Source organism: Falco rusticolus, chromosome Z (genome assembly GCF_015220075.1).
Source record: "Falco rusticolus isolate bFalRus1 chromosome Z, bFalRus1.pri, whole genome shotgun sequence".
Lineage (NCBI taxonomy): Eukaryota > Metazoa > Chordata > Aves > Falconiformes > Falconidae > Falco > Falco rusticolus.
The window spans coordinates 81,890,648-81,915,060 of record NC_051210.1 but is presented as its reverse complement, the minus strand read 5'-3'; the positions used below and the strand labels follow the sequence as shown (position 1 = coordinate 81,915,060).

At 45.1% G+C, this 24,413-nt stretch overlaps 1 protein-coding gene across 2 annotated transcripts in view; it reads left to right on the top strand.

The window, feature by feature from the left end:
* The window catches only part of MYO5B (myosin VB), a 148,940-nt gene that overhangs the window by 40,190 nt on the left and 84,337 nt on the right, over positions 1-24,413 (top strand). For both annotated transcript variants that reach the window (XM_037374114.1, XM_037374113.1), the window contains exons 5-10: positions 10,195-10,351; positions 13,219-13,362; positions 14,302-14,383; positions 18,356-18,463; positions 20,617-20,726; positions 22,315-22,580. In XM_037374114.1, the coding sequence (XP_037230011.1) occupies positions 10,195-10,351; positions 13,219-13,362; positions 14,302-14,383; positions 18,356-18,463; positions 20,617-20,726; positions 22,315-22,580 (867 nt within the window). The remainder of the gene's footprint in view (positions 1-10,194; positions 10,352-13,218; positions 13,363-14,301; positions 14,384-18,355; positions 18,464-20,616; positions 20,727-22,314; positions 22,581-24,413) is intronic.

The following is a 24,413-nucleotide window of genomic DNA, read 5'->3' as shown; positions in this document are numbered from 1 at the left end:
TATTTGTGTGGCTTTTCTGTCTTTGGCCCCTGTCTCTCCCTTTTGTACCATAGGGTTCACTTTGGACACGGGCCAGGACTTGCTAGTCCAAGTGAGGGTTTTAGTGTCTTTTTTTTAAAGTCACACGTTATAGTTAATAAAATGCAAAATTGAACAGCACTAGGGGATAAAGATACGTGATTGTGAATAATAATGCTATGGGTGATAGGGCAGGAGAAAGGCAGGAGAACCTTCCTAAGGCTGTCAAATACCTTTCAAAAGCAGGGAGCAGGTAGTGAAGGTGGCTTTTGCTCAAATCATAAATCAAATGTCAAAAGCATCCTAACCCCCTTGCTTGTATATTCTATGTGTTTTCCAGTTATCATGGCAAGATCCAGATGTGCTATCAACATTATATCCCATATGTGGGCCTGTTAACTGACATGACGTGGCAGCAGTCCATGTCAGCTGATAAATACAAAACAAGTGCAATGTTCAGATCGTACAGTGAAAAAGATCTTGGGTAATAAAGGACTTGCAAAAGCCTCTGAAGAAGTGCATGGACTCTGTGAAGTGCCACGCTCTTTATTCACTTGTGTATCCATCAGGCTGATGCTTTCACAGATGCATGATGTGTGCAAAGCTGTTTCATGTGGTCAGACAAAAATATCTTGATCTGATCCATGTATAACTGCTAAATTGGAAATGTGGACCATTTCAGCATTCTGCCAGGAACGTGAAAGGGCTCTGCAGACCTTAAATGACCCTTGCAACACTGGTGGGCAAGCAAGTATTCTGGTAAACTGTTGGTTAGACTGGAGTTTCCTTCTTCTCAGCGTGAGGTTCTCATCACAGTGTTGTTGATAGCTCTTGCAGAAGAAATAAAATAAGAAATGCAAGAGTGATTTGGTGGAATTGTTCAGCTTCTGTGTATCTGGACTGCTGGTCTCACCTGCAGCTCAGTGGGTACTGGATAACCCCTGGTGTGTGCAATTCAAACCAGGGTCAGAAGCTACTGTGTGATACCTAAATTATAAGTTACATGGAAATAGCATGTCTTCCCTTTTCAGCCCTGCTGCTGGCATGCTGTTTCTGGCACAAAATGCTCAAACACCTGGAGTGCAGATGGGTAACTACTTAGTAGTGGCTTTCCATTTTTGTGGGAAGTCAGTGCGCCCAAGTCTTGCATTGCACTGGCAAAAGCATATGTCAAAGTGTAAAAATCACTGCTTGGCTACATCAGCATGCGACACAGATGGTCTGTGTCTTGCAGAAATACAGGTGCTGGTGGAGCTGTGCATGGCCATGACTGCTGCCTTTTCTGCTGTGGGGTGTGATGCTGGAGCTGGAAAAGAGCAAAAATTGCAGCATTGACCCTGCCCATAACCTAATAGAGGCGGGGAGAGGTATGGGCATGGTTGGGGGTGTCCTTTGATAGCAATTCAAATGTAAAGCTTTACAAGAGGATTTAAAACCATACAATGAGAGAGCGGGTAGGAGTTAAAAGAGAGATTAACCCCCGACAGAGATGCAAGAGGAATCAGACTGGCTCAATAAATAAGGCTGAATGCTGTGCTATATTAATGGCAGGGAAGGGTTTAGGTCTCCTGGTGAATGAGGCTGGGTCGGGGGTTTGCACCGAGCTGCAGGGCTGATCTGTGCTGAAGCTCAGCAGGGCTTTACAGCAGGTACCGTCTCAAAACTGGAGCCCTAGCCTAAAGAAAGGGTCAGGAGGAGAAACAGTGAACCTCAATAACCTGAATTTAGGAAGGGGAGAAACTTGAGGGGCATCTCTTCTGTTTAGTTAGAAGTGGGAAGGGGAGGAGGAGAGAAGGTTTTGGAAGTGCAGTGCCATAAACATGCTGGTGGTAGACCAAAAGCAGCTGGATGCAACTTCTCCAGAGGTGGCATAAAGAAAATAGGAGAGATTCCCAAGGACTGGAGGAGAGACCCTCTTGTCTTACTAGCCCTGCTATGGGAGGGGACAGAGATGCTCTGAGGTTAAGTGGTAAGTGGCCAACTAAATGATCTCCCCCCCCCCCTTTTTTTTTTTTGTTTCTTGGTTTTTTCTTTTTGGCAATTTGGAATGAGAATGATGCTAATTCCTAGCAGCTTTAATCATAAATGAGACATCTCTTACAGGAAAATCATAAATACTTACAATGGGACAGCACTAGCATAGGAGAGCCTAAGATACAGAAAGGTCAGTACTTGACTAAGAGTAATGATTGTGCGTGTGAAGTATCACCAGCTTGGATGGAGTTGTAATAGGCTACATCAGACACGTAATTACTGCCGTGATGCAGGAGAACTGTTCAAGCTCTGAGGTGTGAAAGCTGTGACGCTATCGTTAAACATTCAAAAAAAGTGTTTACAAGCTTCATAATTGCATCAGAGCACAAAGACTTAGGATTGCCCTTACCCACCTTGTGTTCAGTGATTGCTGTCCCACATACTTGGTGGAAGTGTTGGAGACTTCAGGACGGAGAACCTAGAGTGTGCACTCAAAAGTCAATGGTCCTGCTGGTTTCTGAAAATCTTTTTGCGGTTTTCTTGATGTGTATAAACTGTAATTAATTAGATGGTAGTGTAAGAGTTCTACAAGCATCAGTGGTTGATGATGGTTGAAGTGATGAGGTCTGTAGGAAGGACTTTCTTTCTGGGACTGCCATGGGGTGGAAGAACAACTGACTTGTGCTGGTGCCAGCAGAGCTGAACTTCCAGGCGTAGCATCTCACAAGCTTGGTGGGAAGAAAGTCTGCTTGAATCATGCCCCTGTGTGATGCCTTTTGGGAGGGGACAGTACAAAACCTCCTCCATCTGCAGTGCTCTACGGGGGCCAGCTGCTTGCAGGTGGTTTGGGCCAGAGCCAGTGACACTCTGTAGTGTGATCCCAGTGCAGAAAAGAGCATCAGGGTGCCAGAGAGCTAATAAAATTGGCTGGGTGCATGTTTTGCTCTCATTAGAAACAGAGCACAAAAGAATTGCTGACCTCGTTTTAGCGTAGCTGAGGAGCTTGTATTTTTCCCCAATGGGGTATGCAAAGCATAAATCCTGGGAGAAGGTCGTCCTTCCTGCCTGCCCTCAGGAATAGGTGGAAGGACTGGAGACAGCACAGCGTTTTCCAGAAGCTTTGAGTATGCAGGATTTTCCTTGCTATTGAAGGGGCATTTCCAGCTGGATGCACAAAGCAGTCTGGGGAGAAAGTACCTTAATGAGCCGAGTCCAGTGGGACTCCCACCTCTCTCACAGGAGGAGTAACTGGTTTGCAGGAGCATCGCATAAAAGGTGTCTGACCTCTGCAAAGACATCTTAATTTGCACCGTGGTATTTGATCTCAGCTTAGAAACGTAGATTGATAGGCATGTTAACTAATGGTGTATGGAGGGAAGGTAATGCTTTGTGCTGCTGGTGAGTGCCACAAAAGATAAGGTTGATTTGCATATTCCTTGTTCTTTGAGCATCATGCCACATGCTCATCCTTTCCTGTTCAGGGCCAAACTGGTACTTTTAGGCTTTTCCACAGCACTGGGAGATTCAAGCCTGTATTTTCTCTCTGGCTTCTTGCTGAAACCCAGGGGTGTGTGAACAAATTGTCTCCAAAGCTGCACAGGATGGATGCTGAGGAGTACATCATCCCTGATGCATCTTCTCGACGAAGACCCTGGGTGGGCTGTGCATGATCTAACATCCTCAGGGACACCTGCAACAACTGAGTGAGGTTACACCAGGCTTTGGCGTTGCTGAAATCGGATATTGCTGTTTTCTTTCTCTAGTTCGTTGCATTAAGGTGCAGCATTACCTTTACAGTTGCAATGGTACCAGGATGGAGAAGGGTTACAGCAGCTCTGGAGTGGTTCTGGCCAAAACGTGGTTTTGAGCTGTGATGTAGTCCATGTGGGTGTAGGTTGCTGGTGAGAAAACTCACTCTCACCCATTCAGTATAAGCTACTGTATAAAACGTATCATAGAATCATTTAGGTTGGAAAAGACCTTTAAGATCAAGTCCAACTGTTAACGCAGCACTGCCAAGCCTACCACCAGACTGTGTCCCTAAGCACTACTTCTACACATCTTATAAATACCTCCAAAGATGGTGAGTTATCTCCAAAAGAAAAAAAAAGAAAAAGCAGTTTATAGGGTAATCCATGCTATTTATGAAACATACAGTGCAAAAAAACCACCCGGATGAATATATAGCCCTTGAAAAGCTGTCCTTATGTCGCTGCTGACTTCAGCAGCTGCAGCATAAAACAAGCATTTGCAGCCGAAGTTTGATAATGCAAACAGAAAGTATGCCCTTAAACAGTCTTGTTTGTCTGGATGATGAATTAATATCTTCAGGTTCCCTGAGGGGAAAGTCTGACTACCCCAAAGTTCTGTCCTCATATTTGCATTGAGTGACAATGCCAGGCGTGGTATTCAGAAAAACCCAAGTTAAAGCCAACAAGAATACCTGCTGCCACTCTCAGTAGTGATGCTGCTCCAAATTCCAGTTATCCTGCTGAAATGGGATCAATTCCTGGTGTCAGAGGGTGTTTCAGTGGCAGCTCTTCCCGTTGTTACAGTGCTACAACACTCTGATTTTTATCTTCACAGTGTACAACTTCTGTTTATTCCGTTCAAGGCTGTGTTAGACAGCCCCAATTTTTCATCACTGTAATTACCGTTGGATTGCATCCCTCCAAGTGCTAATGAAATTATTGCATTTTTATGTTTCGCTAACAATGCAGTACAATAGCCATGTTTGTTTTTAGCTTGCCCAGCTCTGTCAATACAGAAGTGTATTAGAGCCTGCTGTGCTTTGGGGCTTTGTGGGTGTTCTTGTTGTGGTCAGGCTAAATTCAAACTATGGTACTTAAAGCATTTTTAATCTTCAGATTGCTTTATGGACACTAATCCTCCAAGCATCCTGAAAGAAGTAGGTTAAATATGATTTCCATGGTGGAGGGACTTGTTCCACGGTGTGGAGAATTAGTATCAGATCCGAGATTAGAGCTGGCGTGACCCCTGGTAATTATTCACAGGGTCTGGCTCAGCCTTCTTTTGCTTCGGGTATTTTTCGGATATTTTTCTCTCAGTTGAGCCATGTTTTCAGTGCAACTGGTTTTGCTCTCACCACTGGGATGAAGATGAAATTGCACCATGGTTTGCTTAAGCTGCTGGTGATGTTTTTGGAAGAGATGACTATGAAAACAAGTCCTATAAGTTCTGGGTCCCTTCTTGTGCTTTAGATTACTGCTTTAAAGAAAGCTGACTTTGGAAAAACTCTGAATTAGGTCTGGAGAACATTTGGGGTATGTTTGTCTTCAAATTCTCTTGCTTTCAGGCAGTGTTAGTGAAGGCTAGGGATCTTGGATGTATACGTGTGTGCTATGTCCCCTATCTCTTCCTGATAGATGGAGGTGGTGGGAACTGGTGGTGAGAACCATCGCTGTCCTTGTGTTCAACCCCTTTGCTGTTGCTGTGGCTTGACCATCCATTTTCCTGCGTTGAGGGCTTCCAGGGATGTTCAGCCCTGACTAATCAGGTAAATGAATGGGAAATCATGTATTACAGTGACTAGTGACGTTTCCAGGCTGAGAACCACGTATTGAAATACGGAGCAGTGTCTCATCTCTGATTGCTCTGATGCAACCAGAAAGGGGGCAGCTTTTAGTACAGTTGGAGAGCTATGTCCAGCTGGGCGGGCTTGAAGTTTGGACTTTTATACACACCTTTCCCAGGCTGTTTGGAGGCACCTCCAAGGGTAGCAGTATTCTTTGCATTGCTGCAGATGAAGGACTGACTGCTTAAACAAGCAGGGAAATCCATTTCCTCCATGTAAAGGCTGGTAATTAGCAGCTAGTCCTAATCAGCACAGGTATCTGTTTGAAGTGTCCTTCCTCTTCATAGACAGCTGATTTTATTGCCCCAGGCAATTAATAAAAAAACCTGGTATCTACTAGACTTTCGTACTAAATAGAAGGAAGAAATGTTTTATGCTGAGGGTGGTGAGGCACTGGCACAGGCGGCCCAGAGAGGTGCCCGATGGCCCATCCCTGGGAACATCCAAGGCCAGGCTGGACGGGCTCTGAGCAACCTGATCCAGCTGAAGGTGTCCCTGCCCATGGCAGGGGGCTGGGCTGGAGGGACTTTGAAGGTCCCTTCCAAGCCAAACCGTTCTGTGATACTGTGATTTTTTTCACATGTAGTGAAAACTCCTGTCACTGCCTTCATTGTTTTGCTGGGCTGGGTACCTCGCCCATCTCTTGCTGTGTGTGTGGCCAAAAGTGAGAGTCTTGGTGGGTATTCTTCATAACGTGACAAATGTCTGCAAATAAAACAATAATAATGTGTCATTCACCTGCACAGCAGCTTTGAAGGTGCTTTTGCCTCCTTGTTTTTGCCCCCTTGCATTGAAGAAATAATATCGGGCTTCTGTGCTTTGATGGTTTTTACCTTCTCTCATGGATGGAGGCTGTAGCTCAGATCATGGTTTTGGTTTTCCAGGCTGTGGGTGGTCTTGGAAAGCTGCTCTAAGTGAAGAAGCAAAATGCTGCAAACTCGTGGGGTGAAGGTTGGGGAATTGCATCCTTAAGTGGCTCCTACCTAGTTTTGAGCTGCAGCAGTGGCATGTGGTGGGAAAAGCGCTTTCGGCCATCGCTGAAACCTAATCCCCATTGCACGCCCCGCACCGCTGGATGAGTGTGAGCGTGTTGTGTGCCAGCATGTGTGCATCGTGGGGGCTGTTTGCCACGGGGAGCAGAGCACTGGTGGACGTTGCAGCAGTTGGTTAACTTGTACAGGGAAAAGGAAAGTCTCTGTAGCCTTTATCCTTTGAATTAGGAAATGAAATGTCTGAATGTGCATTTTCCACCAAAAAACCACAGAAGAGACATGTTACTAGAAATGCAGGCGCTTGAGTGGCCTTGCTGTCTTGCTTGGAAGACAGCACTTTTTTTTTTTTTTTTCAAATTTTGTTTTACGTTATTGATATAATAGAACTCCAGAAGTTTTCTTGTGCCATGGAGAGAACCTACCTGACCCATTTCATGTAGCAGCACATTAGCCATTAGGGCAAATTCTGGAGAAACTCTATGAAAACGCGACCTGGCAGAGCAACTGCAATAGCAGTAAGTGTGCTGGCTGTGATTTATGTCACTAGGATCAGTGTCTTCTGGAGAATGATGGTACTTTTAAAAAGAGACAAGCCAGAGGGAGGAATAAACCACTCAGGATGCCAGATAAAAGGCAGTTTGTGATGAGACCTGAAGCCTGCAGAGACTGTGGGTCTGGAGAGCTCCTTGGATGGGCTCCTCCAACCAGGCACACCCATGCAGCTGATGCAGAGAAATGTGAAAGAGGTCAAAGTTGGTAACGTGAGGTCTTAGTTATGAATCTCAGATAGAAAAAAAAGACAGGTTACAAAATACTATCTTGTAGCAATGCTGACTGCATGCCAGGTAATGCGTAGTTCCTCTTTTTTGAGCTCTGTTGGCTTCATTCAACTGGACAGTCTCTCCCAGGCTGGTGTAGTTTTCATTTTCTGGCTTAAAGAAAAAAGTGGTAGCGAAATGTATTCTGAAATGTGCCACTTTGACAGTACCTGTCATGCTGAGAAGGGTAAGAAGCAATAATTCTCAAGTAACTTTTAGGCAAGTGTAGCTCTAAGCCAAGCCACCTTTTGCAGAGTTCCATTTGCTGGGCCAGCGCTTGCTGGCAGAGGTCTTGGTTGTCACATCTTCCTTCTGCATTTCCCTCACATCTGATGAAGGATAATCTGTTTATCTGCGCTTGCAGCCCATGCCAAAGCCTCTGTCTGCCCCTTTCTTTTAGCCGACATGAGTTTTATGTGTTGTATGCTACTGATGACCAGCATGGGATGTTCCTGCTCGAGCTCGGCAAGTGGTTGTCCATGAAGATGATCAAAGTGGAGGTGAAGCTTCTCAGCCTCAGAGCTGGAGAGGTTGGAGGTTCCTGTTTCCTTCCGGCTGGTTCGTGCCCAGGAGAGCGGTGGAGCTGTCTTGGGGATGTACTTTGTCAGTAGGTGCCTGAAAAATATAAACAGAACTGGAAATCAGCTTGCCAGTCCTTTCCTGCTGGAAGTGTTGCAAAATTGTGGTCTGCACCATAATGTTACATGTTTAACTTGACTGAGTTTTTTTCCCCTAAACCAATTATCTTGAGCCTAGAAAGAATTAAGAAGTGTATGCCTGACGGCGGAGGAAAGTAATGGTGTGATGTTGCAGCACATTTGTATTTTTGTTGAAAATGTGAAGTTGGTATATGGCAATTATTTAGTCTTTGTTTTCATCTCTTGCTGGTATAAACTTGAAGTGAGTATCTTAAATTGAAATGCATTTTTATGGTCTTTCTTGATGTCAAGAAAAATGCAAGGTGTAAATTTATTGTTGCACTCGTATATAGGATTTTGTGTGCTTGCATTCAGCTGTAATTCATGAAAGCCAGGCAGAGTCTGGGCAGTTTAATTTGATCTTATTTAAAAACACACTCAATAATGTACTTACAGCTTACCCCAATAGCTCTGGTATTTTGGGAGCTTATATGAAGTCCTGTAGTGAAAACTCTCTCCTTCCCAAAGCCCATGGTCAAATTGCTGAGGTGCTGGGTTTGCCATGTGCCAGTGATGCTCTGGGGAATGCATCCCACTGCAGCAGAGGTACTTGCTCCCACTGCTGGCAGATCTTTGCCTAGAGAGGTGTAGCTCTCCTGGAAATGAGCTCCTCTTACTGCCTTGGCCCTTCATCTGCCTTGTGGCTCAAGCATGTTAAGCTGGTTAACTGTTGGGATGTATTTAGTGGGTACCATCTTGTACACCTGTGATGGGAAGGGCTGGGTATTTAATATAGCCACGATGACTTGTGCAATGTTTTTTTGTGTTTAAATGATTAATTTTGCAAGTAGGAAAAGGTATTTGAATGAGTCTTGTGCTCTGTGCAAGGCTCAAAAGCTACGTGAGGTGGCACACCCTCAACTTTTCCATGCAAAGTCCTGTGCCCTGGAGCTATCGGGTGGTCTTCTCTGGCTCTGATGGCATGAGCAGCCCGGAGAGGCAGAGCTGCTCCCGTGACCCAGCACCAGCCCAGGGATGGGGCAGTGGCATCTGCTTCCATCACAGCCAGAGAAGGGTTTGCACCAGCCCCTCGGTGCTGGGATAATGCTTCCTACTCCTGCAAAGCATTTTCATATGTGCAGATAAAACTGGTGTGTATTTGCTTGGATTTTGTTACCCTGGTGCTGGCACACCTCTGTCTATCTGTCTGTAAGCAAATTTGGTGTGTGCTTGGAGAGGGCAAGGCTGCCTGATCCCTCTGTTAATAAATGAGTCCCTCTTAGAAACTACTTTGTTTTGCAGAGCTTCAGGAGCTGAACAAACTTGACCTAGTGCAGTCTACCAGGAATTGCTTTTAAACTCTTTATTCTCTTTTTCTTACCCCTTGGTCCCAGACGTACCTCTGTGTTTTGGAGCAGTGACTCAAGGTTCAGGGGTGAATAGACGGTGCGAGTCTGATGTCGGAGAATGCTTTGTATTATTGTTGTCAAAGTTTTAACCAGATGTTGGGTTCATTTAATTGCATAGGGAATCAAATGACTTCTGCTATTTCCTAATTTCAGGGTGCTTGATTTCACAACTTCAATATTTTTAACATATTTTGAGCATTAGAGGAACCTTTCTGGGTATCTATGTTTTAATAGCTCAGCAATACTCTACTTAAGTGAATTTCACAACTAGTTGCCCTTTTTGTTGAGCAAAGTTTCAAATGCCTGAGTGAAGACCTTGGAGGGGAAAATTAAGTATATAATATTAGAAGCTGATATTCAGCCAATGCCTGTTAATAGTTGTCCAGACAAATGTCAAGCAGCAGAGGTTTTGTTATTGCAGCATGTAAGCAGTGGACTTCCTAACGCTGGGCTATGTGCTCCAGGGGTGAAGAAAGCACCAGTGCTTCATGCAGGGGTTCATCTCCCGCTGCCTTGGCAAGCCCTTGGAGATGTTCAGTGTCCTTTATGTTTTAGCTGAGATGTGTCACGATAGTGTGTTATTCACTGTTAACCTGGTAGAGTCCAGAATAAATCCACCATCCATAATGTAGGTGGCAACAAGGCAAGGGAGGCAGACATATGAAGATGGAAGATTGTTACATGATGCAAATGAACTGTTAACAAGAGAACAAATTAATTTACAGAAGCTTTTCTTCTGTGTCATGACAGGGATGAGAAGAACCAGTCCATCATCGTGAGTGGAGAGTCGGGTGCTGGAAAGACAGTCTCTGCCAAATATGCCATGCGCTTCTTTGCAACTGTTGGTGGTTCTGCCAGCGAGACCAACATTGAAGCCAAAGTCCTTGCATCAAACCCAATTATGGAGGTAAAAGCTGCATAATTTCCTTTGTCCTGCTTGCAATGATCACTGTTTCTCTCCAGAAGTCACAAAAACAGTGAGAGCCATAGGGGCTTGTGAGCCAGACCCGATTTGCAGCCTCACAGCAGCCCTGAGCTGGAATGAAAATGCAGAAATACGTTGGTAGCCTCCATTTAGCCCACCCCAATTGCTCCTCTATTTGATGGTCTTAAAGCTGAGCCTGTCCATCCCCAGCATGGCTCCAGGAGCCAGGCTTTGAGCGGGCTTCAGAGTGGAGAGCCTGAGCAGTGCTGCCGGACGATTAGTATTTTATAGTCTTCCTTGTTCTTTTGCCACCACGTGGTACCTTCTAATCTTCTTTAATTATACAGATCTGAAATAGAAAAGAAAGGGATTAATCTGAGATATTTCAACAGTTTTATTTTTGTTAATTTTTTGTTGCTATCCATCATGTAGGAGAATAACAAGTCCCGTTAGAGGGAAATCCCTGCTCTGATGGAAAAAAATTCCTTTTATAAATATAAAAGAAAGGGAGAAAGCAGCTTTGTTTCATTGCACTGTGATCAGATGGTGAAAATAAATTTTTGAGTGCCTAAACCCCATTTTTCCAAACAGATTTTGGAGTCTGAGTGCCTTCATTTGCAAAATATCCAAGTCAGCATGAAGACAAGATTTGGGCTTTTCCAAAGTCCATTAAACACTTCAGACCTGTATGACTAGCAGTGCTGCTGTAGCAGAGCGTAACATTGTCCTGTGCTTAATCTTAGGCTTGGCTTAACCTCCAGGGAGGCTTCCTCAGTGCCTTGTGGCCAAATTGTCTGATAGACATGGAGGTAGTGGCTGATCCAGGACAAAAACCCAGCCCAAGAGGCAGCACGCACGGTCTAGCGCTGTGCTGCCTGATGTGGAGTACAAGCTGGAAGGATAAAACAAGTGATGGTGCAGATGAGCAGTAAGAAAAGCCACACAGGTGTATGGCTGGCAGAGAACAAGGATACTCGATCTGCTGCAGTGCGGGCTTCACGCTATTTTACTCCTTTCCTTGCTCATCTCCTGTGCCTCTGTGAAATGGCTGCAATACCTGGGAACACTTAAAAGCATCCTAGGAAAAATTCATAGTGCATGCTATTTTTCTGTATGACCCCATAATTTTATTGCTCTAGTTTTTTTGCCTGTGTTCAGTTCTGGATGTAATTTCCAAGTGCTGGGGACAGGGAACCTGTTTGTCTTTATTGGAAATAGATGAGAATGTTGCCCACACAAAAACAATGAAAAAGAACTGCCTGGTTTGCAAAACCCCCTGAAGTTACCACGTGAAGATGGAGTAGAGCAGGTGTGTGTCATGAAGGAGTTCTTACTACTGAGGTGCACTGTGTTTGTGTGGGGTGTATGTCCCTGCTGAGAGATGGGGCAGGTATCTCTGCTTTATAGACACGGAATTGAAGCACACAAGATGATGATGATATTCTGGATGCTCAATTCAGCATGGAAAATATCTATTGCAGTGTTTGTTGTAGCAGTTTGTGAACCCCTTTATTTCTGGGGAATCAGCACTGGGCTCTAGGCAGAAATGCAGTGTGTGTGCTCTGCCTTGCTGTTTTTATGTATGGTCTGGGATGCGTGCTGGAGGGTTGGAGGTGGGAACTGGGGGCTGTGAGTCTGGAAGCACTAAACGATGGGAAGGGTGAGCTGCGGTAAAAGGGTACATAAGTGGGCTTTGGGGAAAGGAGGTGCATTGGCTAGTGGAGGAGTTGGGCTGGTGGTGGATGGATAGGGCAGGGAGCAGGCAGGGCTCGCTCTAGGTGTGATGCTTTAATGGAGAGGTGGAGTGGCCAAAGGGGCAGGCAGCAAACAGCAGCTTTGCGTGTGCAGCAGCCTTGGTGTAGACAGCACCGTGCTGCACAGAGTCATTCCCTGGGGGTGGGGTGTCCACTACATGCAACTTGAGGTATCAGGTCCTACAATCAAAAGTTTCGGGTGATGTCAACGTGATGCTGTAGGTAATACTGTGATTCTTGCTAAGTGTGCATGCTTGACATGTTCCCCAAGAGCTGTGCTGTAGGTAGAGGTGGTCTGCAAGGAGAGTCTGGGAAATGCAGCCAGCCTTCAAGAGGTGCCCGAGGGCTTTTTCTTGTACATGTCCATTCCCTTCCATCACTTCTCCTGTGCCTGCTTGAGGCTCATCGTCTCAGGACAGGGGAATGGTGGTAGAAAATAAGGCTAGTGTAGCTATGAAGTAGAACATTGTCTTTCTCTGGCCTTCTTGCATCACCACGAGTTGCTCCTTTGGCTGCTTGATGGTTTCCCATGTTTGCAGTGCTGCACCCCTGATGTTTGCATGTTGCCTGGTTTCTTTCTGCTTCCTTCTGCCACTGTGTGTGTCAGCATTACATGACCATGAGGTGACAGGTAGGTGCTGGAGAGCCACAGAGGGACTCTGGCCCCATCACCAAATCCATGGACCAAAGCCCAAGCATCTGGTGACATATTGCAACTGGTTCCCTCCCTCTCGCAGGGCTTCATTGCCCATGTCCCCTCGAGGAAACCTGCCAGTGTTGACTGTGAACAAAGGTGGGGGCATCCTAAAAAAGAAAACAGGAGTACTGTGGCTATTGGTGTGTAGATGGTCTAATTGCTGCACAGATTCTCATTGCTGTTTATATGGGTTTTTCTTCCATAAAAATCCTGGAGACACCATGTTTTCAGTGAAGAGTCCTCCCCAAAGTCACATTGTTGCTCTGCCTTCTGCACCTGGGAAGGGGTTTCCCTCAAATTCTCCCATGACTGTTTACATAAAACTGATTACAGACTTAAATATTTAAAAACTTTTAAAAATTAAATTTAAAATTAATGTTTAATTTTGTTTTATGCAGGCAATCGGAAATGCTAAAACAACGAGGAATAACAACAGCAGTCGCTTTGGGAAATACATTCAGATCGGCTTTGATAAGAGAAGCCGCATCACTGGTGCCAACATGAGGACATATCTGTTGGAAAAATCACGAGTTGTATTCCAGGTGAGGAGTTGTGCTTTTTTCCTTCTTTTCTTTCTTTTGGGTGCTGTACTCCAGGAATTTCATAGTCAAGGTCTTCTCCATAGATAAATTACTTCAAAAGTAGCTTTCCTGGTGGACATGGCTTCCAGAGATCTTTCAGGCTTAGTTTTTTGCAGTTGTTCTTGATGATCCCAACCTGATGACCTCATTCTGGAGGAATATGTATCTGAGAGACTTGTTAGTTGGCCTCTGGTTGTTCCCTACATCTGCCGGAAGCTGGAGCCCTGATGAGGGACTGTTGCTTCTGGCCTGGATGCTCAGCCCAGATGGAAAGCTTTTCTGTGGGCAGCTGCTGAGATCTCTACTGCACCTTGTAAAAACCCAGGAAGAATAAATTGCAGGCAACAGTCTTCAGGTTTGAAGACAGAGGAGAGGCAGGAAAAAGGCTGAGGAGGCTGATGTATCTGCTGCAGCATATCCCATGGATTTTTTTATGCTTAGAGTCCATAGGGCTCAGCTCAGTCTCTGCTGGTTTGTGCTTGAGATACAGCTCAAAAGGACCTGCAAACATTTTGTCCTTGCACAGAAAAAAGCAAACAACCCAACTACAAAAATCCTAAAAACGAACAACGCTGGGAAGCCGCAAGTATAGGCCACTTCTTTTTACATTACTGTCGGTTTGCAGTGCCGTGCTTGCTAGCTAACTTAAGGCATGGAAGGTAGTAAAGCTGTATATTACATTTGCAAGATGGACAATGTACATTGATCAGGGCAAAGCTTAGCACCTCTGTTCTCCTAGGTGGATAGAGGTCCCAGTCTTTTTGCTGGCACTGAGGGAGTCTTGATGGTGGGACGCAGGGGATGGGGTCAGGGTGGCCCTGGGCTCATCTGGCACTGGGCTGAGGGTGGGAACACTGCTGTAACCTCTTTGTGCCTCTGGTAACGGTGCTTTCCCCGTAGGCAGAGGCTGAGCGCAACTACCACATCTTCTATCAACTTTGTGCCTCGGCAAGTCTTCCAGAATTCAAAGACCTTGGACTAAGTAAGTACTTCAACCTCCCTGTGCTCCTAGTTGTGATGGCAACAGGAAATTGTGGTGGGGTTGGAAATGCAGGTCAGTGATGGGGTCGTGTGTGCCTGTTCAGTGGGAGGAGGTAAAAGGAGATGTGTTTGAAGGGCTGCTTCTCCCCTGTGGTGCCAAGGTTTGCTTGTGCCGTCTTTGGGGATGTGACACCTTGGATGAGACACCAGTGCTTATCACCTCTGTTGTGCAGCAGCATGCTGCATAAAGTGCATGATGTTTGTGTTGCACTGGTCAGCACTGTTAGGCTACTCCAAGTGCTGCTGGTAGGCAGGAGCTGTTGCTGGAGGTTAACCGTGGTGGGAGAAGGGAGTAAACCTGTGTGTTTTCTAGAAGCTACCTGCAGAGCCACGGTGCAACCACGTGTGATAGATGCCAGATGATGCAGGGAGAGCATGTGTTAATATTGTACGAAACTTACCTAAAGATGTGTATTTTATATCAAGTGTGAGTGTGGGTTGATCTGGCCAGAGTCTTGGCAGGAGCAGTTGTGTCCTTTGAATCAGTTACGTTTTTTCAGTGGTTAACTCCTGGGTTGTATCCAGAGTTGTGTTTTTTTTCCCCAGACTTGGCAGCAAAATCTCTGTAAGACATCTGATTAAGAGGGTTTGCACTTGCAGCAGGGGGTGCAGAGATGTTTTGTAATTTATTTATCTTCAATATCTGCTGTTGCTTAAAAGAAGTAAGGCTTAAAACATGCTTTTAAGCATTTAAAATGGTGAGCAAGGCAGGTTGTGATCCCAATGCAGAGCATCTTGCTGCTACAGTCTCACGGAGACTATGTGGCTATAGAGGAGTGGCTGGTCAGCTGGTCAAGAGAGAGGCTTTCAGTTTCTGGGTAATTCTGGGTTTGTCTTTGACTTTTGGGTTGCCATAGGCACGTTGGTCACAATTACTGAGTATCGGTGCTGAAATGGAAGCGTTCCTGTTGTCATCCTGTTGTCACCGGTAAACCTCAGCATATTACCAAACTGCAGTCCATACTCTTCCCCAGTGACACCAGACCAGATAACCACATCCAGGAGTTTGCTAAGGCATAACATAACTTCTGAGACTGTCTAGATGTAAACCTTAATGTCTGTCCCAGGACACCTGGGTGGGATGTGAAGGTTTTGTGTGATTCACTGGGCACTAGCCATAGTATAAAACCTGGCTTGTGATGGACCTGAGGCTCCTTTCAGTCTGTAGGGGTCCCAAAACGAAGTTCTGACAGTGGCTTCCCAGCTACAGTCAAAGAGCCTGTGTTTGGTCCTCTTGCATGCTTGTATGACCCCAGAGCACATCTTTTGGCCACTTCCAAAAGTTTCTGCTGTGGGCTTACATGCTTCATTTTTGCAAAGATACTTTGAGTATTGATGATGTTGTCTGCTGGCATCTTAAAATTCAGGCACAAATTATTTCAACCCAGTCTGGCAGATGAGCTGATGTGGCAGAGCTCTAGCTGTGAAACCACCTTTCTCTTCTTGGGAACATGTGGATCAGAGGAAATACCAGTCTTGTTCAACATGGCTCTCTAAAAGCATCATCTGTATTTGAGGTGACTGTAATAGTGAAGGTTGAGAGCTCTGCGCTCCTGGTGCATCACCCAGGACATCTTTGTGCTGTTGTGATTGTGGTTCTCAACTTCAGTGTCTCAAGCTGGCGGTGTAGGAGGTGGTGGGTACCAGTGTCGTTAGCCCACAAAGAAGTCCTCTTAGGTAATTTCTAATCAAAATTTGATGTGTTGGTGCATGTCAGTCTGCAGCTGCACTTTTCTGTAGTGCCTGTGCATTTCCTGTGTCGCGGCGTGTACATGTATCCACTCAACCCACTGCTTGTGCATTCAGGTGAAATGCAACAAGGGAAAAAGAAGTCATGCTCTCCAAAATGAAAGCTGTGTGTCTTTGGTGTTTCCTGCACTGTCACCTTGCAAAAGCTTAAAACTCCCTGAAGTGTTTTCGTAGCTGGCAGATGCAGTGTTGCTCACATTGCTCAGTGGGGATGGCTTCTGGGGCATGTGGATGCCATGAGCTGCTTTTGTTGGACTGAACAAGGCTCTGCTTTGACCTGTTGAGTTACTAGTGCTGTGAGTGCAGAAGTGCATAATTCACTTACTTTCCTTTCTTTTGAGGGATCTTTTTCATTGCCACCTTCACTTCAGATTTACTAGCCTGTATCTTGAGATGGTTAGTCAAAACTCAAACTTACTTTGTCATGTAAGCTGTATCTTATCTGTCAACCTTGTCTTCCCAAGGCTTATACAGAACAAGAGGTGCCTTGATGTGGAAATCCACTTTTTATTAGACAGAGGAGGGTGTCTATTTTTCCATATCAAAAGTAGGAGCTGTTGCTTCTCCCTTGGGTGTTGTGCATAGAAAGAATTGTTGTTACTTTCTTTTGTATTGCAAAATGCTGGAAAATAGAGTCTCTAAAATTATGTGAGCCAGCAGAGCAAACCAGTAAATGTTGGCTCCTCAGTCAGAGTGATCCAAAAGGGTTGATTTTAAACGAGAAAGTAAATATTTGACTTAAGATGTGGGAGCCTGTGTGTAACACAGTGCCTTTTGAAGTGTGGTGTCTAACTTAACGATGCCTGGGCAGCGGCGCAAAGCAGGAATACATTTTATTTGCTTGCAGTGAATCAAAGGGTTTCTGTGGTTGTTAAAATTATTGCACACATATTGAAATATAAATATTGGAGTCAGTTATATTGGCGTCAGGGATGACTTGAGGCAGAAACGGATCCCATTGTGGATGATTAAAATTGGAGGCTGATGTCTTGGTCCTATCAACCACTGCCAGACCTGGATGCACCTTGCAGGGCAACATGCAGCAACATCAAGCTGTTAATGCCACACGCTCTGTTGTGAGCTGCTGTTGTGCTAGCAGGACCAGGATGGACGTTGGCTCTCTGATCCCAGTCAGAATTTTCTGCCCCTTATTCCTGATGCTCCAGCAATGAGCAGAGTTGCTGAAACCTCTGGGTCCCAGGGCTTTGTATGCCAAAAAGAATTAAATGTTTTTCTTAGAGCCTGAAAGTACAGCTAATGCAAAAGCCTGTGAGAGGGCTGGGAAGGGTTGGGGACTTTCTGGTAGCACTGTGAGTCAAAAAAAGTGCAGATTGTAGTGATTTTAAAGATTACCAGCAGGCTGATGTGGAACACACAGTAGGCTGTTTTTCTCATTATTTTTGTGATACTTGGGAAATGTGTTTCTGAGTGTTAACAGTCTTTCTGAGTTTTTCTTGGCAAGTCACTCCTACCCATTTTGAAATGAGCTAAAGCTGGTGCTGAGAACGGATTCTGGGTGGGATGGGGCAGCTGTCCACTCCTCGGCTACCCCAGCCATCCCTGGGACCAAGCCTTAACATATCTTAATGGTTTTGGCCTCAAGTAAGCACTTGTTTGAAGGGGAGGCAATTGTACGTGCAGCTTTAAGTGGATATAAATCCTGCGACCTCTTCTTGTATCTGTGTTTGCATGCCTCTTGGTTTCCGTAGGTTTTAGCTTTGTGTCATCCTGAAATAACTTTGCTAAAGCACGGACGCTTAAATGGAGCTATGCTTCATTCACTTTGCTCCCTGGGTTTAAAGTGGTAGGTGAGAAAGGTGTTAAAGTGTCTGCACTGGTCATGGGTATGTAAAACAGGATAAAATCCCCTAAAAGTAGTAACCTCAGTATTTGAAATAGCCTGCACCCATACAATGAAGCAGTTATTTGAATCCCAAATATACTATAGCTCTGGGGAAGGGTTTCATCACTACAAGAAGTAGTTAAACGGTCACTTACCAAGGTTATACTTCATTTCTAAGTAAACTATCGTTCAAAGGAAACAGGTGCCCTTTGAGGTTGGGCAGGATGGGGGACGGGGAGCACCCCAGTGCATGCCTCAGGGAGTGGCTGCAGCAGGTGAGTGCTGCTTGCTGATGTATTTCTTCTCTCTTTTCTCTCCTAGCATGTGCTGAAGACTTTTTCTACACTTCTCAGGGAGGCTACACATCTATTGGTGGTGTGGACGATGCTGATGACTTTGAGAAAACCAGACATGCCTTCACTCTGCTTGGTAAGGGGTTGCTCTTCTTGGAACCTTCCCAGCAGAAGTCTCTTGCAAATGCTTTCAGAATTCTGTCTGAATTACATGGCTCTCCTGTAACACTAAGAGGTATAAATCCATGTTCCTATTGACTGGGTTGACTTTACCTTGTTCTTTCATATGAGCTGCAGAAGTGTTTTTTACAGCTGTCTGCAAAGCAGCAGTGAAATGGAGGACACTGAATTCAAGAGACACCTAAACAAACCATTCTGGAGTCAAAGCTGTGCTGCAGCTTTGACTTGTTATTTTTTACCCTATTTACAAGCAGGAAAAGAGCTATTTTTCTGCAATTCAGTCTGTATTTTGGTTGAGGGTGACATCACTTCTCAGACCATCACAGTATTGTATTGAGTAGCTGATTCCTGGGAATAATGAGTCCGAGTAGATCCCTGCTGTGCAGAGTCTGCATTTGCATGGCCAGCTGCAAAATCTATTGCTGCAACAACCATCTGTGCATGCTGCAGTTGAGCAGTGCCATAGCCTGCCTGCAGCAGCAAATGTTTGAAAAGAAAAACAATTTTTGCAGGGAAAAGCTTTCCCAGTTTATTAGTATTCATCTGAAACCAGTTTTTAAAATCCTGGTAAGTCTTGGTGTCTCTGCTGCATTTTATATGTTGGGAGAGGAGCTCATGGTGTTCACAGCCAGTTGTGAAATCCCCCCGAACGCTGTATCGCATCCACTGTACTGTGCCAGCAGCAAGCGTGGGGAATCATTTCAAGTTTTGTAACTGCAGGTGTTTCCCCCAGATTTATCCTCTTTGTGTTTTAGATGGGCTTGATCTCTTTTTTGAGGGGGTGATAGTGGGGTCTTGTGTTTATCCTTCTCTAGTCTGGCTTGTGTGACTTCTAACTGTTAACTACTCAAAGAGAGACTCCACTGGTTGCTCCAGACTTGCCTACAGGTCTGTAATCACCCAGGAACACTCTCCTTATCTTCTTGCCAGGGTCAAGTCTTTCTTTGTCCCCTTCTCTGCCTCCCCAAGCAGACTCCTTGTCTCCTTTCCCTGTGAAGCACTGTGTGAGCATCTTTGCTGCCAATTTGATGACGTTTTTCTGCTCTTCACATGCTTCCTCTGGCTCTGCCTTTCCCTGTTTTCCTTCAATGTTTCCCAGCTTTGTCTGCTTCTGTTCAGGGCCTGGTGAAATTGCTGCTACACTTTCTAGTCTTGCCTTTATGTGTAACAAGGAGAAATCAGATGTGTTTTTAAATCTCCACCCTAGCCAGGCTTAACTCTAATTAGGAGAGCCAAGTAACAGCAGAGCATTGCTCCTTTTAGTAACCTTGAAACGTTTTTCACTGTGCTGATAACAGAAAAGTCTGGAGAGAGAAGAGGAAGCTCTTGGTAATCAAAAAGCCAGCAGGTGATGCCTCAGACTTTGGGTGGATAATTAGGGCACCAGTACTGAACACAAAAGGGACACACAAACCCAAATGGGATGTAAAAATGCAAGGTATGGCAAGAAAGCCCTGTGCGGGCTGCTGCTGAGCAAAGCTTCTGCTGGGAAGGCCTGCAAAAGTCTGCCAGAAAAAATATGTAAAGAAATAACATCTCACACCCCCAGCAAAGACCCACAACTTGTGGCTCCTGTTGAGACACTGGGGGGACAGTAAGGCAGAGCTCCACATCACCTCCCTGGTGACTGGCTGCACCCAGCTGTAGCACTGGTCTGGAGGCGTTGTGCATCACCTGCATGGCTTTAATTTTCTCTCCTGTTTGTGGGGCACTGGGAATAAGTTGTGATTTTTGTGCTTCAGTTGTCAGCTAGATCTCACTGTTGGACTATGATTGTAGAGAAGCAACTCCTTGTTCTAAAGAAGCTGCAGAGTCCTTATAGCTCTAATCCTGTTTGATCATTACGGAGTAGCATCCTTGGTTTCATGCATGTTCGCAATAGTACTAAACCTGTCTGTGATAAAATGGCAAGCAACAGGGGTAAAGAAATTACATGAGCTCCTCTCACAGTCTCTGCTGTCATTTTTTACTTTACTGAGAGTTTATGATGTGTTTACTAGCAGAGGTCTCTCTACCTACAGCCTGGGAAGGAAATCGAACACTGCAAGCATTTTCAGTGAAGACTGTTTGTGTTCTGTTGTGACAGTCAGCTCTCAATTGTTCTCATAGGAGTGAAGGAGTCTCATCAGACAACCATTTTTAGGATAATTGCTGCCATTCTGCACCTAGGGAACGTGGAAATCCAAGTGGAACAAGATGGCGATGCCTGTAGCATATCGGTATGTCACCAGCAAGAGTGGGGCATGTGGGGAGCTTTGTATGCTCATAAATTAAGCCACATTGGGTGTGCTGGGCTTCACAGCAGTGTCCTTTGATGGAAAGCCCTTTTTTCCCCCTGGTTTTCTTTTCTTTTTTTGAAAACACAGTGTAATTTCCTGGTTGCTTGGTTTTTCCTGGAAGATAGTGTATTATTTCTCTGCTCTAGCCATTCGATAAGCGAGATGATTCAAAGGTTGCTTGCCACCTTTCATCCCAACCCATCTTTTAACTTTTCCCGCTTTCTTGAAAGACTTGATACACATTGGGGGACCTTGGGGGAACAGTGACTCCCCCAGGAGAAGGTGAGATGCCCTACAACCACTTTCCTATAGGCAAAGCCATGTAGCTGCTGCTTTTAATCTGGCCATGCAGTATGCAAAGAAGGACTGCACAGTTAATTAGCCGGAATAAATAAGACCAAAGATGCCTTAGTGGTGTTTTTTCTCTTTCTGTGTTTGTTCAGGGAGGGCAAAAATAAAGGCAGTTATATGGAAAATACTGTCTGTCCTATCAATTATCACCGCAACCTAGACTGGGTCGTTTGTTCCTAATTAAAGTATTTAAATGAGTTCTGCACACACTTTTAGTGTTGCCCTTGACATAATGGAGTGCTCAGTTAGTTAGATGCTGGGGGTAATTTACTTGATATTTGGAAACACAGATATGTGAAAGTCGCGTGCTCCGACAATGTTGAGTTCTGTAATGGTGTTCACGTTGTTTAATTACTTTCAGATGTAATTGCAAGGTATTAAATCAATCCTGTTATGACTTTGAATCCGTGGTCAAAAAGATGTCATAGTAATAAAGCATCCTAGAGGTCTTCTAAAAGGCATTTTTCTCTCCATCCCCAAACCCATGCAGCTTCTGTGCATGCTCGTATCTAACTGGAAACAATTTACTTCCTTTAGACATGTATTATTACACTGAGAAAAGGGAAATTGATTTCTCATTGTCCAAGAGGCAGTGCCTGCTATCTTAGCATAATAGAGACTCAGAACTGCCTTGTCTGTCTTTGAGGGGGGAAAAATACAATGCACTAGAAAAAATGAAGTTCATTTTATTGATTATGCAAAACACGAGCCCTTCTGGTAATGCACATTTTGCAACTTTGTGATTCGAATTAAGTTGGTTTGTAAAAGGCATGATGTAATGGCATGCCCTAAGCTTTAACTTAAGGCTTATTCAAGGTTGCTCTGAAGGAATGTGTAGTTGCAGCTCAAGGAGGGGTAGAGTGCTTTCTCCTGTTGCCAGTCATTGTGGAAATCTGCTCTTTCTGAAAATCAAAACCTTAAGAACAGCCGGAGCAAAGCCATATGTGTACCACTGTTCAGAGCTCTCTGTAAGCAGTGTTACCCATGTCCATGAAAAGTAGTGCAACTGGATGAGTGCTCATTGCTTTTTTTGTTTCTTACCAACCAGAGGAACAGAGTATTTCCCTAGATAGTTAAGAAATACTGCTAACTTCTTGTGCTGATCTGGGAACTCAGTATTTAAACTGCAGTTTTGGAGTGTCACCAACTTGCTGACTTTGCTTCTTGTTACCCCTAGAGCGAGGATGAACACTTGAACAAATTCTGCAGCTTGCTGGGTGTGGAGTGCAGCCAGATGCAGCACTGGCTTTGCCATTACAAGCTCGTCACCATGGCAGAGACCTACATAAAGAGCATGTCTGTGCAGCAAGTGGTGAATGCCAGGAATGCCCTGGCCAAACACATCTATGCTCAACTCTTCAGTTGGATTGTGCAGCATGTCAACAAGGCCATGCACACCACCGTCAAGCAGCACTCCTTCATTGGTGTGCTCGATATATATGGGTATGCATATTTTTTGCTTTTAAGGCTGTTTAATTAGTCCTTTCTGATTTGTCTCACCCTTGTGGCAACACATGCTTGACCTTGGCTTGCAGCAGGTGATGGGAATAATAGAAAGGAGTGCAAAACAGTGCAGTTGTGTGTGTTTTTCAGTTTTGATCCTCCTTTAGGTTGCACAACCCTGACCTTGAAACAGCGCATACAGATCTGTTTGATGTTTGCTTTTGGGATTTAGTTCCTGTGCCATCACCATTCAGGATTTGTATTCTCCATGCTGTTGAAAGCATCGAGCTTAAAGATAAGCAAGGAGTAAAGGTGCTGATGTGGAGACCAAAGACTGTGCTAGGCTCTGCTTGGGGTTGCTGTGGGATTTGAGGAAACTATTTTGCTTCTTCAGCTGTGAAACTGTTGCTGCAGGGCCCTTGTGCACCAAGAGCTTTCAGAGCACTTTGGGAGCCTGTGGCAGGGAGTAAGGTGCAGAAGGCTCTGCCATAACTGAAGGCAAGGCTTGCAGCCTGCAATCTCTTTAAATTCAGACTGGGTACCAGTTACCGTCCAGTCTTTCATCCTGGCACCTGAGCATTGGTAGAAGAGGGATGCAAGAGTTGGCTGTGAAGAATTCATTTTAACTGAAGAAGAATTCATTTTAACTGAAGAAGCAGAAGATGTAGTAGAAAGGAAGGGATTCTGTCAGTGGGAATGGAAAGAGGTTTTCTGGGTTTGGATTTTCACCTCCCCTCTTTCAACACCATCCCTTTTCTGTCTCTCTGGGGAGCAAGGACAAGAGAGAAGTCACAGGCTGCACAGAGAGGTGCCCGATGCCCCATCCCTGGCAACATCCAAGGTCAGATGGGACGGGGCTCTGAGCAACCTGATCCAGCTGAGGATGTCCCTGCTGGTGGCAGGGCGTTGTACCTGATGGTCTTTAAAGGTCCCTTCCAATCCAAACCATTCTGTGAGTCTAAGTGGGACAGCAGTGACCTGCTGTGCTCCCTTAATACATTAAGATTCTCAGTTGCTCCTGTTTCGGAGGTGGGATGGATCAGTTGTAGATGTACCAGGAACCAGCCCCTGACCCAGTGCAGTTGCTGTCCTTGCTGAATCCCAAATCCCGTGTAATGGCAGACTCCTTGTAAGGTGTGTCAGATCTAGATGGACCTGAAACTCAGCATGAGATCCTGCCGAAGCAGCTCTGGGTCAGCTGCAGAAAGCTTTGATATCTATAATACTTACACGGTTGCTGGAATTGGATCTTGTGTATAAAACCTCCCAGGGAAGGTTCTACAGCTCCTGGTGTTTGGGATGTTGATTTTAACATCCACTGGACAGCCATGACAGCAGAAAGGATACCAGAAATTGCTGGAGCATCAGCATAGCCCACTGCCTGCTCATCTCCATCAGTGATTGCTGCCTATGGCAGGGTTTACAGGAACACTTGTGTCAAGTATGGTAAGAATACAGTCCTCTGGTTTTGGGGTTTCAGTGGGAGGGGTTGAGATGGTGAGATGGCCCTCAGAGGTTTGCAAGTGTCTGGGCTTGGTAGATAGCATGGGACCTGGAATATCTTAAATAACCAGATGGTATTGGCACAGTCTGGTTTGAAGACTGTATGACATGGAAAAGCTGTTTCCCATCAGTGTCCCTACAAATAGAGATTTCTGCAGGCTGGGATATGATAACTAAAGCTTTGAGATGGAGCCATGTGAGTGATGGTGGGTCAGCACAGAAAATTGGATGTCTGAGTTAAAAAATCAGATGTGGCCTTGCAGAAACCTGAATAAAAGGAGACTTGAGGATAACAGTCATGAAAGATTAAGCTGGACTTGAAAACCTGTT